Below are 15,500 nucleotides of genomic sequence, written 5' to 3' on the forward strand. Positions count from 1 at the left end.
TGAAATCTATAAACTACTGAGTAATTGCTGAAATTGTCGAATTGAAGCCTGTACTGCGCAGGATTATAAAAGTCGCCATCAAAATGCCCTTAGATATGTACAGTTAGTTGTGTAGTTGTTTGGACTAATTATAAAACTAACTTTTATTATCTTGCTTTTTAAGAAATAAGTATGAAATAATAAGTTAAAATTACATTTTCTTTACGATTCTCCATAAGAATGTCCAAAATATTACTCAGAATACGAAAATTTGGGAATTAGAATGAGAAAGATAAAAACTATTATAGATCAGGAATTACAAATTGGAAAGACTAAAAGTAGAAAAAGTCAAAATCAAAAATATTTTATTCACAATCGCATGATTTTTTACAAATATTCTCTTTTCTCTTTTGAACTTTTTCCTTTCCAAATTGGAGATCAGCATATGTGTTTCTATTTATTTCAAAATGCCTGCTCTTTAAATGAAAATTTTAATTAGTAGGAAACATGTATATATTATATATATGTATTATTTAACCTAGCAAAACTATATTGATAATAAACTTTGGATTCTATTACAGATTCGATACCATAAATAAATATATATTTTTGGGGACGAAAGAAATAAAATTCAGTCGATGCCATTATGTCACATTGACGGACAGTTATTCATCGATCTGGAATTGCCAAATAGCGGAAACTGCAAGGAAAGTCTTAACTGTTAAAGAAGCTTAATTGAAGGGGAAATGCAAGTGGAAAGATTTTTGGAAAAGAACATCCCGCTGATAAGTAGTTCCTTCACATTAACACTAGATATAACGGCAATAACAATAAGAAAATTTCCTAAACGATCTATATCCATATATCGTTATCGCTATCGATATCGATATCGCCAAAAAGCGCATCATAAAGATATATTGAGATTCTTTGAGGTTGAGGTTGAGGCATTTGCATTAGCATTCAGAATCACAGTTACTGTGATGGCTTCAAATGTGGAGACTGATGACAATCTGGCAACGCCGAACCACCAACCAGCATCGTCACCAACAGCAGCAGCAGCAGCAGCATCAGCTTCAGCAGAGATATCGTTGGCAGATCGAACAAGCAGCGACATCATTAGTGATAATAATAGGCCATATAAGAATCATAAGAAATCGCATGATCCTGATCCTGCAACAGTTGATCACAAACGAAAGAGATTTGCAAAGGGAAACAGCAATAGTGATAAAAGTACAGAGGAGAATGGGGAGGATGGTGATGATGGCGATGGCGATGGCGATGGCGATGACAACGGGGAGGAAAAAGAGGAGCAGGAGGAACGGGTGGAAAATCAAGGAATGGAGAAGGACGATCATGCGATCATCAGTCCGGATCGAAATGTTAAATGTGAACCGCTCCAGCCTACCGAAATAATGAATATGAATGATGATATTGTCGATAACTCTGACAACAACAGTAAAAAGACTGTGCTCAGCAGCAGCGATTATTGCGATCGGTTATCGGGATCGGGATCGGCATCGGCATCGGAATTTGAACCGACTGCTCGCAAAGAAGATGAAGACTCGATTGCAATTTCAATATCGGATCGTATTGGTTCATATACGCCGACAGATGATACATATATTGCGCCTGAGCAGGCGCTAGTGACGAGTGTCGAGTTGGTTGTTCCTGCGCCAGGATCAGCAACAGGAACAGTATCAGCAACAGGAACCACAACAGTTTCAGCTGTACATTTTAATGCAAATGCTTCTGATAATTTAAATGATAAAACCAATGGTTGTGCAACAGACTCCTCCTCCAGTTTGAATGTGAGAATTCCTAATAATTTAGCATTAACAACAACAACAGCAACAGCAACAACGGGTGATATTTTGACAACAGACAACAGGCGTACAACAACAACAACAACTGGAACAACTGCAACCATCTGGGCACCGCATGGTGAATATAAAGATGCGACTAATCCAGTGGAGAGAATCTCACAGATTGATGAGAATCTCTATGCGAAACAGGAGCGATTGCATCTAAGCACTGATATTGATCAAACTAGCTATCAATCGGATATATATCGCACTCATCAGCAGCACCAACAACACCAGCAACATCAACAACACCAGCAACATCAACAACAACACGAACAAACACATCCCGCCGAACTTTTATTGCAAATCGAAAAGGAAGCAACTGGATCAATTGGTTTTGGACAAATGTTGCCAACATTGCAACATCATCATCATCAAAATTTAGCACAACAGCATTTTGGTCAACAGCAACAACAGCAACAACAGCAACATCAACAACAACAACAACAACAGATGCCACAATTACATCAAAATCAACTGCAAAGCACAATGTATGCACAAATGCTACAGCAGCAACAGCAACACCACCAACAGCAGCAGCAGCAACAGCAACATCAGCAACACCTCCAACAACAGCAGCAACAGCAACAACATCTTCATAACTTACACCAGCAAAATATTCATGAGCAATCAATTCATTATGCGAATTACGGTCAACATTATTCTCATGATCAGTTATTTGCCATGCATCAACATCAGCAACATCAGCAACATCAACAACATCCACAACAGCAACAACAACAACAGCTGCTTCATCAAACGCCTCAGCAACATCAGGAGGAATGTCAGGCACATTTACAACAGCAACAAAGAGTTCCTCATCCGCAACAACAACAACAGCAACAACAACAAATGCAGGAAGCTTATCATGATCTTATGATGGATGAGTTTCATGAGGATCCCAGCGCAGCCTATAAACTGTGAGTAAAGTATGACAAATTTTTTTTTTTTTTTTCCTTGAAATTCATATTAGGAAATAATTGTAAATAAATCAAAAAAATATTTCAATTTAGAGTAATGTCATAGTCAAATTTGTAAGTTCTTTTAATCCTTAATTCTGGCGATTAAAGGATTACCTTAAAAATTAACACACTAGTCACAATGTTTCAATTTTAATTATCTACTTGACATTCCAATTCCTACGTTATACATAATTATATTTTATTATATATTTGATATTATATTTAATTTATAAATTTGTCTTTGTCGACATTATTATGAAATAATAATACTTTTTAAATTTTATTAAAAAATCTTTATGTAACTAAATTTTTCAATACAAATTACTTTTAAATTTTTGTAATAAAAATAAAAAATAACTTAATAAATTTAGATCCAAGCGGTGTACTTCAAAAGCTTAAAATATCATCATATGGGGCTCGATACTTCTTATATAATCCTTTCACATGTCCTAAAATATCCTTAAGCGTTTTTTTTTTTTTGATTCTTAATTTTAGTTTTTTCTAAGCGTTTCTTACGAATTTTTGTGATTATTAAATAGTATCACTTTCATTTAATTGCGCGTATAATAACGAGTATACGTTTTTTTTTAATTGAACTCTAATTTATTTCTGAATATATATATAATATATATTTTTTTTTATTTCTGTCCTTTCTATATTTATTAAATATTTACTATAATGTATTTATGTATCTCTTAGAAATAATTTTAGTTTGTCTCAAAATATGTATAGATAAGTTTGATTAATTTGATCTCCAATTTAATAGCTTGGAAACAGTTGTTGGCATGCAATTTTTAAACTCAGTGTTTTAATATTTTTTTCCATTTTGCAGAACCCTGTCGCCAAATAATGCAAAGCCGGAGAATCAAGACGATGGCTATGAAACGAGTGCCGGCGATGTTTTGACGCCCAATTCACATAGTTCGTCGATTCATTCGGTGACACCGCAACATCAAATGCAGCATGGTAATCTTGGACTCGTTACTCAGAATCAGAACAAGCAGGAAGAGTTGATTGGATCACAGAATCCAAATCCGAATCAGAATCTCAATCAAAATCAAGCAGATCCATCAACATCGAATAGTCCGCAGGTTCAAGCATCAGATGCTCTTGGGCATATTTCAATCGCACAAAGGGACAATGGCAATAATGTAGGTGTTGGCTTAATGAATGATCCCTATAGTTTCATGGGTGAGGAGATGCATATGTTATCTCCAGATGGTCACCGTGCGAATGATGTCACATCATCCACTTCCAATGTCTCAAACTATACACCTACATCAGTTTCCGTGCCAGGATCCTCATCAATATCCGGATTAGGAACAGAATCTATACCGGCTACGGCATCAGTATCCGAATCAGGCCCAACCGGAGATATGAAACAATCGAACGATATTTACACGGCAAAGCATCAGCAGCAACAATTGCTGTCGCAGCAACAGCAGCCACAATCTCAACAACAACAACATCTGCCAAGCAACGAATCCTTTGTAGATTCCCATGATTTGGAAAGCAGTAGGCAATCACTTGATGCCGACAACTCGAATAGCGACTTGAATCCCAGATCAATCCCTGGAACTGGACCTGGACCGGTACCTGGACCTGTACCTGGACCTGGACCTGGACCTGGACCTGGTCCAGTGCCAAAGCGAAGGGGTCGCAAGAAAAAGATAGTTGCTGGCAACAGCATGCAAATGGAAGTTGCTGCACAATGGTGAGTAATAACAATAATCAAACAAATTTTTACACTGATAGAAAAAACGAATAGTTATAATAAAGTCAGCTGTATTTGATTTTTGTAAGTTAGATTTTAATAAAAACCGTATTTAAATATAATACACTTTAATTTAACTAAAAAAATACTTAAATTTCAAAGATAGTATGAAATAGTTTATGTAGTTAATTTCAACATTTCGTGAAAAAGGAATAGTTAAAATAAATACAGCTGTATTTGATTTTTTTTTGTTAGATTTTTATAGAAAACGTTTTTAAATAAAATATTATACATTTTAATTGATCGAAATAGATACTTACATTTCAAAGTTCATACGAATATAGTAAAACCAAAGAGTTTTTGTAGTTAATTTTAATATTTCAGTAAAATATTTTCATATTTGTAACCTATTGATTCTTTATTGTTAGACAATAACTAGGAAAATATTTACTGAAAGTCCCGTGGCTCAATGCTTAGAGAACTTTTCTAAGTTCAAAAACTTGAGTTCGAGACCCACTTTGCAGTTCAAAAGGAGGAACAGACATGAATTAAAAAAAAAAAGTAATGAAAATATACATCCGTTGTCAAAGTACCACAAATGTAGTTTTAAAATCATTTAAAAAAAAAAACTACTATATAGTATTTGAAATAATTTTTTTCTCACTTTAATGCAATTACAAAAATAGTTAAATAAAAAATTATATTTACTTATACTATAATATATATTAAATGTAAATATTTTAATACTTAAATTAAATATGAAATATACATATTTTAATTAAATATATTTATATTTAATTATTTAATAGAGTTGAAGAGACAATTTTTCTATCAATGTACATTATAAACGTATGTTTACTAATTGTAATTCACTTTGATACAGCGCTGACAATGATTGTGGCAGCAGGAATCTGATGACTGGTGATATATTGGCTATGAAACCAAAGGAACGAAAGAAGCACGATCGATTTAATGGCATGTCCGAGTCGGAGGTCATTAAGCGAACAATTCCCGATCATCTGTGTGATAATCTAGATATCGTTATAGTGAGTTGTAAATTTCGTATAAATATGTATGCTTAACTTGTAAAGTAAGGCCATCGATTTATCAATTTGTGTATCTCATCAATGAATATATTGATATTAATTGCTTGAATATTGCAGGTTGGCATTAATCCCGGTCTGTTCGCGGCGTACAAGGGACATCATTATGCTGGGCCTGGTAACCATTTCTGGAAGTGTCTCTATTTATCGGGACTCACGCAGGAGCAAATGAGTGCCGACGATGATCACACGCTATTGAAGCATGGCATTGGATTCACCAATATGGTGGCACGTGCCACCAAAGGATCTGCGGATCTCACACGCAAGGAAATCAAAGAGGGAAGTCGCATTCTCCTCGAAAAGCTTCAACGCTATCGTCCCAAAGTAGCTGTCTTCAATGGCAAATTGATATTCGAAGTATTTTCTGGCAAAAAGGAGTTCCATTTCGGTCGTCAGCCCGATCGTGTCGATGGCACCGATACTGTAAGTATCCCCTCCGCCCATCAAACATATTACGAATAATGATGCAAAAGCACCAACGAAACTCGATTTTCTTGTAAGCACGTATTGGATCCGTAACCTTTGACCGGTATTAGCCGCTTAGTAAACGATTTTTATATAATGGTTAATTAAGGTTCAATAAAGCATTACTTTCAACTTGAAATTGTCATTTTTAAAAAAAATTTCTTTCGGTCACTGTCCATTTTTCCCATATTTTTCCCATGACACTTTTTCACAAACTTCAAACCTACTCGTATATAGCTTTGTCAGAACTGAACCGATTTCTTTGCGGAATATCAATTTTATCATTATATTTTCATTCTGCATCCCTCACTGTCCATTTTTTCCATGCTTTCGGTCACTGTCTATTTTTCCATCCTTTGTACAAACTGCCATACGTTTGTCAAATCTTAAGCGACTTCCTTGCGTCACAACAATTTTATCATTACTTGACCCTCTTTCTTATTGTGCATAAAATTTTGAAGATTCAGTTTTTTCACAAACTGTCCAGTTCGTCCATGCTTTACTCTTAACGCTCTTTCAAAAACTTTAAGCTGTCCTAACTTTGTTAAATTTGACTCAATTTGAAAGAACAATCGATATTTAAGCAATGTTTGATTTTAAAATTGATTTTGTATAATTAATAATAATAACTGATATATGTATTCCTGTGTAATTTCAGTATGTTTGGGTAATGCCCTCATCATCGGCGCGCTGTGCGCAGTTGCCTCGGGCAGCGGACAAAGTTCCATTTTATGCAGCTCTGAAAAAGTTTCGGGACTTTCTTAATGGCCAAATACCGCATATGGATGAATCGGAGTGCGTTTTCACGGAGCAGAGGATTCGGCAATGCTGTGAACAGCAGCAGGAGCAGCCTCTCAAGGCATTGTCATTGACCAATCCCAATGATAATCAAAATACCAATGCAAATATTATAGATCAACATAGGTCTGGGGGAGAACAGCAATCTAGTCTTATGTTTGGCGATAATATCGATAATAATATTGAAGCTGTCACCGAGTTTAATTCAAATCTATCAACTGTGATGCCACGTGATGGATTCAACTACGATGATGCCATGAGAATGGGAACACAGACAAATTATTTGTCTGTATTTGCGAATCAACAGCAACAGGCGCCACCGGAGAAAAAGAAACGTGGGCGACCGAAGAAGATCAAGGAGCAGGAAATGATAACACCGGGAGGAGGAGGAGTCGGAGGCGGAAATAAGATGTCATCCCTCGGTGGTCAACAAATGCCGCAGCATGATTTTAATAATATTTTAAATTTATCAATGATGGCAGCAACGGGTAGCGCAGGAGGAGGAGGAGGCGGAGGAGTTGGAGTTGGAGGCGGAGTTGGTGAAACGCCGACGAAAAAGAAACGAGGCAGACCGAAGAAACTAAAGCCGAGCATGGAAAATATGCTGCCGACGGCAAGTACAGTGAAATCGCATCCGGAGGCGCAGACAGGAGGAGGCACACATATGTCCATGCTCAGCATGGAGCACACAGCATCGCCACAGGGCAGCCATCAGGCGCCACCCAGTCTGTATAATACACCGCCTCCATCTCACATATTGTACACGGCCTCGGCATCGCCAATGGCATCGCCTGCTCTCAATTGCAACTACGCCCACTCGCATGGAACTCCGCCAGTTACCGGGACAGTGACAGGTGGTGGACAGGTGGATCAAGTTGGACAGGTGATTGGAACAACAACAGCGACGGCTGTCAGAGAGCAACCGCATCTGGGTGAAACACCGCCGCCCAGTTCACCCAATATGTGTGCAGTTGTGGACTTTGAGCCACCCAATCCGGAACAGGAACTGACTCCTGTTCCAGGTGGAGCAGCCGGAGCAGCAGCACGTGATGAGCATTATCAGCAGTGGTTGTCACCCAACCAGCAACATCAGTTATCCGGGTCAAAGTCGCCTGTTGCTGTTGCAATTCCTGCAATCACACACTATCCACACTATCCGACGGAACAGCATACGGCAGAGCATTCACAGCATTGGCAGCGATATGATGAGCACAACCAGAGCAGAAGCTATATGTTGACATCACCGCATACCCAGCAGCAACATGCCCAGCAGCAGGTGCAACAACCCCAGCAGCAACACATGAGCAATAATCAGAGTCATGTTATTACGGATGTGTCACGGAAAAGTCTGTCCGGCTTAGAGTCGCTGGTGGATCAAATACCATCGATAAGTGAACACGAATCGAATGCAATTTCATCAGCAACAGCTGCAGCAGCAGCAGCAGCTGTCGAGAATCGTTTATTGGGATTGCAACAGCAGCAACAACAGCAACAAAAGCGTTGTCTGCCGCATGAGGAGAATGAGGCACAGTCAGAGACCAGCAGCAACAACAACAGCAATGTTATCAACAACAATTTCAGCGTCAGCAATTTGGCGGCATCTGCAGCAACAGGAACAGCAACAACATCGAGCGATAACAGCAGCAACAACAGGGCAGAAAATGGAATTGGTATTGGCATAGGTCTTGGAATTGGGATTAACAACAGTAATAGTAATAGTGGAGGAGGAGCAGCTGGATATCCTAGTCATAGTTCATCCGGTTATCCGCATCCACATGCCAATCATTTGATTAACGCCGCTTTAGTAGCAGCAACTGCTGCCGGCAACACTCAAGCCTCCTCACAACATCATATGCCATCACCGCATCCACATCCACATCCCCATCCTCATCCGCATCCACAAATGTACATGGAACATGCGCATTTAACATCGCATATGGCTGTTAATCCCATGTATGGAACACCTTATGGATCACAGCATGCGGCAACTAGTCCCGACTATGCTCATGGATCACCCTATGGTGTACAGGGTGCCACTGCTGGTGCTGGGGGAGCAACGTTGCATGTGCCAAGTCCTAATTATCCGTATGCACACTACGGTCATACGGCAGCGCAGAGTAACTATCCGGGTTTCGCACATGCACATCCGCATCCACATCCACATCCACATCCACATGGACATCCACATCCACATGCTCATCATCCACATCCTCATGCTCATCATCCACATCATCATGGCCATACACCGCATCATTTGAGCGTCTTTGAGCGACTCAAGCCGTCCGACATAAGCGGGTACAGCGGATTCTGATGACAGTAACAGCAACAGTAATCACTAAATTATATACCCAGCCCTGTCCCGCCGTTGCCGTCGCCGTCGCGCTCTGCAATATTCAGCAATCTCCGGTTTTATGCCGTTTATACATTTTTTATAGTTTATCTTAATATATTTAACGAGTAAATAAGATAACCAAAGACTCCGCCTAATAAATTTATTTGATAAGCATACAAATCTGAAAAAAACATGGAACATTATCATTAATTACACTTGCATATGTATATGTTAACATCAACTAATATAAATTTATAATACTATGTATGTATGTAGATTGATTGCTCTTTTATATGGTAGTACTCTTGTGTACAAACAAATCTAACCAATAATCTTTATTCTACAATAATATAATATTATAAAATACCGAATTACTTAACAACAAGAACACATACATAATACGTACATTCATTCGATCGATTCGATTTATCTCAATAGACTCGAAAGTTAAGAAGTTATAAACGTTCTATTAACTACAACTATTATAGTAACTAGGTACATAAGTTTACGGATTAGAAACGATTAACTAGTAGAGAGGACATTAAGTAACACTCAGACTTTTTCACTTTTCAATTAACAATTCGTATTGCAACGCACTATTTGAAATACTGTTTTTTCTGTTTCTTACACAAATCGATCGCATAATTATCATTTACTTAAGATAGCTGATCTAACACGATTCTGTTTTGTCGAGTCTATTTAAAAAATCTATAATTTTTTAATTTTTGTTTTCAGTTTGATTGAATTTTAAAGTATTTTAATTTTGTATAATAATGATTCAAATTTAAAAATGTGTATTAATGTTTATAATATAAATTTATTGCTTTTCGGAAGCGTATAGCAGCTTTTTAAAATCGTTTTTGCTATATAACAAATTAACAAAAAGAAGTTTAAATTTTACTAATGTCAATTTCAATCAACCATAAACCGAAAAGACACTCAAATTTTTTTGTAATTTCAATTATATAACAATATTAGGATATAATTTCATTTTTGAAATATTCCACTTGCAAACTTGTTTCTTTATTCATCCACACTCAAGTTCTTCGTCATATAAATTTAAATACATTAAAACGAGTTTCTGAGATCAATTTTCATTATAAAAACAGGGTACATATATTCGAAAACACAAAGTATGTACTTGAAGATGGTTTTAATAACAAATTGGTATACAAAGTTATTAAATATTTGACATGCTTAGACTTAATATGAACTTACTAGTTGAAGTTTATTTCGAAATACTCAATCGCTTGACACATTATTTAGTTTTAATTAAAGTCTGCCTAGATGCTACCATCTCTTGTTCATCTTTAGTACGAATGTGTCTTCTCATATATGTATATACAAGTACAAGTGCAATATGCCTACATATATGTATATGTATGCAAATGTAAAAAAAAAGAAACTTTATGCCAATACTTGCCAAACTCTTGCACAGTTGACATTATCTGATTATTAGTTATTTCTTGATTTTCAATATCTTTCATATATTCAGATACTTTCTTGATCCTTTTTGATTTTTGAATGTGCAAGGGAAGTGCAAGCTTCGCAACATCGAAGTAATGCTGCTGTGTTAATATTATATACTTATTATTTTCATAAATACGTAGTAGAGTATCGAAAACTGAACGAATTTGTCGAGAATTAAATAAGATAGATATGTATCTTTTCAAATGTACGAGTGAATGTATCTATACATATGTATGTAATAATTAAGTACACCGATTTCCTTACTAAGAATGTGTGCATGCGTGTGTGTGTGTGTTCGTTCAAGTATGTGTGCTAAGAACAACATAAGTACTTATGTCCTGCCTAGACTTTACGAAAGAAACACAAAGAAACACATACATACATAAGGTATACTGCGAATTGAATTTGAATTAAAACTGGAATGTAATGTGTAACTTACAAACAAAAATGTTTATAGGTATTTTATCTTCAACTTAATATAATTTTAATGAAAACTAATGACAAAAAAACATAAAAAAAAAAGAAGAAGAGGTAATTTCAACTATTTAAAAAGGTGCAATCAATAAAATAATTCTATATTACATATATACCAAAAACATCTAAATGCAGATACATACATACAATATGTCAAGTAACTGTTTTGATACAAAAAAATAAACGTGTGTTTTTTATTTTTAAAAATAGTTAAACCCAACGGAACTTGTTTATTATTTTTTAAACATGTTTCACTAACTATAAGGAATTACAATAAAATATGAAGAAAAAAACTAAATAAAAAAAGAAAAGGTTTATTTTGCAAACAGATATTTGTAAATTTGTCAAAACAGTTACTCGACGGCACACAATAAACCAAGTGACCATTAACATATTTCCAGCTAAAGATTAAGGTAAGGAATGCTTAAGGAATATGCTTTATTTCGAATTAAAAACTTGCATTAAATTGGTTATTTTTGCTCTGCTGCGGAGCTGTAAGGGTGCGTCTGCTTTTCAGATCTGGTCTATTTTAACGATAAATTGAAAATTCCATGATCGTGAAAACAGTTAATAGAAAAGTTTATTGCATACTTTTAGCTGCAATGAATTTTTTTTTTTTAATTAAAAATATAATGAAATTTTTACAAAGGATGAGTTCCCTGCTACCTTATAACGCAACTTAAACTAATCAGAAATTAAACTAAAAATAAAAACAAAATTATTTATGATAGAACATAACAATGAATTAAAGATACCTTATAAGGGGGAGGTTTAAGGGGTGATACTGTGGAGATCGTCTAAATTTTGGTCGGAGATCTTCACGTCAAGACCCGGTTCAGGAGAAAGCTGCAATGAATAGAAAATTTAATGCATACGTTTAATTGCAATGCTTGGAAATAGTGCTGCATGCTTTTGAGGGCTGTTTTTATAATAAAAGGGAGGCAGGTGTACAAGAATTTGTCATGAAATTTAGAAAGTTTGTCCTAACTCGGTCATTTCAAGGACTAGACGGATGTACTTTTGCATACAGATAGTTCTAGTCGTGCCAAATCCAAATATATGTAAAGATGGACGAAAGTTTTTACAGGAGAGGAGAAAACAGCTTTCTTTGTCTGTAGTAAGTAATAGCTTGGAAGTCCTTTGATGGATTTGGATGGTATTAGTTTTAAACGATACTGAAAATCATCGACTGCCAATCGATAGTTCTGCTTCCGGGGAGCTTAAAAAAAATAAACCTAATCATGAAAATATACAGTCCTGAGGACATGGAAGAAGCGGCCACAATTTTCCAACGACTGCGAACTATTCTCGTCGAAATCAAAGAGCCTTATAGATTCCAAATGGTGCTGCAATGTATTGTGTAAAAATTTCTACCTACTATTTTCACAGCTCAGGCTTGTCAGAAAAGAGTTGCTGTACGAATATATAGATAAACGAGTTAGTTATGATCCTGTAAAAACAAGGTTTTGTTTAAAATCAAACATCTAATGAAATAAATGCATCGCGACAAAGGAGCTTTGGTTATTCAGTAACCTCTTGTTTTATTTGCAACATTTTTGTTTTATATGGGCATGCATATGTGCATCAAGTCAGAATTTGACTGAATTAATCATCGAAAGTAGAGGAAAGCAGGAAATTTGCAGCTAGTTGTTCATTCTTCTCACACGCAAAATATGCTTGCAGGACGAGGGCTTCCGAAAATCCAAGAGCCTTAAGCTGCAACATAATAAATTGACAATTATTGGTTTACAAATAACGCTTTCACTCATGTACCCGTTCAATGGCGTCTTGATCTTGCGGTGTCAGGCGAATTGTTGCCATATTTTCCGACTGTGGTACAGTAATATCCCTGCCAATTGTACTAGCAACATCATCAGACGAGGCAAGGTTTACAGGCTGATTTAGCTCAGCTCCAGCAACAGACCGCTGTCCCTCTGCCACGGACGCAGTCGCAGACTCGTCCTGGAGACCTAACGATGCCAAGGTTTCAGTTCGCCTGGAACTTGATTGTGTACGTCCAGTTCTCTGACCATTGTCTCCTACTTCACCTTCAAGTGGTTGGTTTAGCATATTCAAAAAAGCATCCTGATTCTCCGAAATTAACTGCAAAAGTGCTGGATTTGTTTGCCCAATCTGAAACAATAATAATGGCATTACTTATCCAAAAATAGCATCGAGATTTTAATTGAAATCGTACCTGTTGTAGAACAGCATGTAAAAGATGCGGATTCTGATATATCAGAGAGCGCATTTGTAGAAACTGAGGTTGACTGCGTAAGAACTCGAATGGGTCTGATATTTGACGAAATTATTGATAATTAATATGAGCATATATAAATATAATTGTATTTGTAGACTCCCTATGTATAATAATTATTGGAAAATAAAAAAATTCAAGTTTAAAATCAAAATTAGTTTGAAAAACGTTATCATAATTGAATTTAATACAAGATTGAACCAAAACTAGCCGTTATACATGAATCGGTTATTTCGGTTTCGACATAATAAAAAAGTCTTGTTTCGGTTAAAGTTAGTTAAAGTTAAACTAAATTTAGGGTTAGCAATTTTAATCGGTTAATACCTGTTAATGGTTACGGTTTCGATTACTGTTTTATTTATCAATTTCAATCTATTTTTCAATCCTTACTTTGGCTTCTTTAAATTTAACTCGAAGTTCTTCTTTACTTTATTCTTGCAAAAATATTCAATACTGGGTCTTATACTTTGATCAGTGAGTGAGTGAGTCAGGACAAACAGTTTTATATAATGATAGTTGAGTCTACGATTGAGTGTGATAATTACCAGCTGTCGACTCTGTTTGCAGATCGCTCAGAGATTCCGGACGCAAATTGGATGCCCGTGATTGGTCCTCTTCATCGCCGGCTGCGTTAAAGAGATTGCTGTCCTGGGGAATCCCGGTTATCAAATATTCCACAGCGCGTTCCGGATTGTTAAAGCTGGCTGCCATAGCGCGTTCAACCTGATCCCGAGGATAGCCCATTTCCACCATTGAGGCAACCGTACGATTGTATTCCTCGCCCATCAGTAAATTCGATTCGGCACGATTCTGTAATGATGCATTTGCCAGTTCGCCAACTAAATCGATGCTTGAATAATCGGTAGTTGGAGCTGCAACCAATGGAGGCGATACTATCGAACTATCTTCATTTGTCCTTTTGTCAGTTGTTGTTGCTGCTGCCATTTCGGCTGAAGTTCCATGCGCTTTGTCCGCTGTCTTCTTTTCCGATTCCGACTGTGTCTCATCTCCATGCGATGATGATAACGATGATTTCACTGCTGTCTCTTTCGATAGTTCCCGCAGTTGTTGTTGCTGCTGTCCGACTGGGTTTGTTGTTATCGCTGTGTTGCTGCTGCTTCCACTAATGTCTCGAGTTAGCATCACCACTATAAACTTCTTCTCATCCACTTTGTATGAACTAATTGTTCGATCATCTGTTAATATGACGCCTTTAATAAAGAAATTAGTATACAATCACTTTTAACAATTTATCAATATATATTTGGTAAAAAAATGTGAATATGTATCTAAAACATGTATAAACATACCAGCATAAATCAATTTCTGCTTTTCCACTATGTATTCTGATCCACGTTCGTTGAAAATGCGTTTTTTAAGTTCCAAGACCTACAATTGTACACATATATATATATATATATTTACATATGTATGCATTTACGCATATGTATATGACTTTTATTGTGTGTGAATGCGTACATAGACAGTTTCTACGTATGTGTGTAAAACATAATTAAACTTACCGTCTTTTCTGCATCAAATTCAATTGTGAACGTTTGCTGTTGTAGATTTTTTACGGTAATAATCATTTTGAAAAGGAATTTTACTTTGCTCCCAATCTTCTCACAAAAATGTTTGTCATCGGCACTAGGGATGGCCAGAAGTATACAAATATCGAACAATCTTTTAATATTTTCTGATATCGATAAGAATGCATGCTTTGTGTAGTATTGGAATGCGCATTCACACTAATTAGTATTTTCGCTTCGCGTTAGTGCTCTCGCGATATAATAATTGTACTTCTGCTCAAACATAATGTCTAAGGCCTGTTTACCATCATTAGTTTTGACTTGTCGATTTTTTGGCCAGTTTACCAAGTACATAATGGCTTTGTGAGTTGTAATTGGATTAAGCTGAATCGAAAAATAATATAATGATAAAAGATATTTATTTTGAATATTTGCGGTCCTTTATTTACACTCCCCTGCACCACTAGAATGAAGTTGATAGAGATGTTTAAGAAGCTACTTGTGACCGTGTGAACAAATCAGTGTTGGTAAACGAGCTGTAAAGCCACAAGTTGC

General features: G+C 36.3%; 2 protein-coding genes across 2 annotated transcripts; one reads left to right on the plus strand and one right to left on the minus strand.

Moving 5' to 3' along the window:
* Window positions 1–560: 560 nt before the first annotated feature.
* On the plus strand, window positions 561–9,673 carry LOC117791864. The gene is made up of 5 exons (XM_034632157.1): window positions 561–2,761; window positions 3,636–4,517; window positions 5,401–5,563; window positions 5,681–6,043; window positions 6,744–9,673. Exons 1-5 carry the CDS (start codon window positions 726–728, stop codon window positions 9,192–9,194), a joined length of 5,895 nt encoding a protein of 1,964 aa, XP_034488048.1. The 5' UTR covers window positions 561–725; the 3' UTR covers window positions 9,195–9,673.
* Window positions 9,674–12,675: 3,002 nt separating this feature from the next.
* Window positions 12,676–15,096, minus strand: LOC117785687 (UV excision repair protein RAD23 homolog A). Its single transcript, XM_034623909.1, has 6 exons — window positions 14,940–15,096; window positions 14,727–14,805; window positions 13,962–14,627; window positions 13,357–13,451; window positions 12,933–13,292; window positions 12,676–12,875 (listed from the first exon to the last, which is right to left on the minus strand). Exons 1-6 carry the CDS (start codon window positions 15,003–15,005, stop codon window positions 12,765–12,767), a joined length of 1,377 nt encoding a protein of 458 aa, XP_034479800.1. The 5' UTR covers window positions 15,006–15,096; the 3' UTR covers window positions 12,676–12,764.
* Between the last annotated feature and the right edge of the window lie 404 nt (window positions 15,097–15,500).

Source organism: Drosophila innubila, chromosome 4 (genome assembly GCF_004354385.1).
Source record: "Drosophila innubila isolate TH190305 chromosome 4, UK_Dinn_1.0, whole genome shotgun sequence".
Lineage (NCBI taxonomy): Eukaryota > Metazoa > Arthropoda > Insecta > Diptera > Drosophilidae > Drosophila > Drosophila innubila.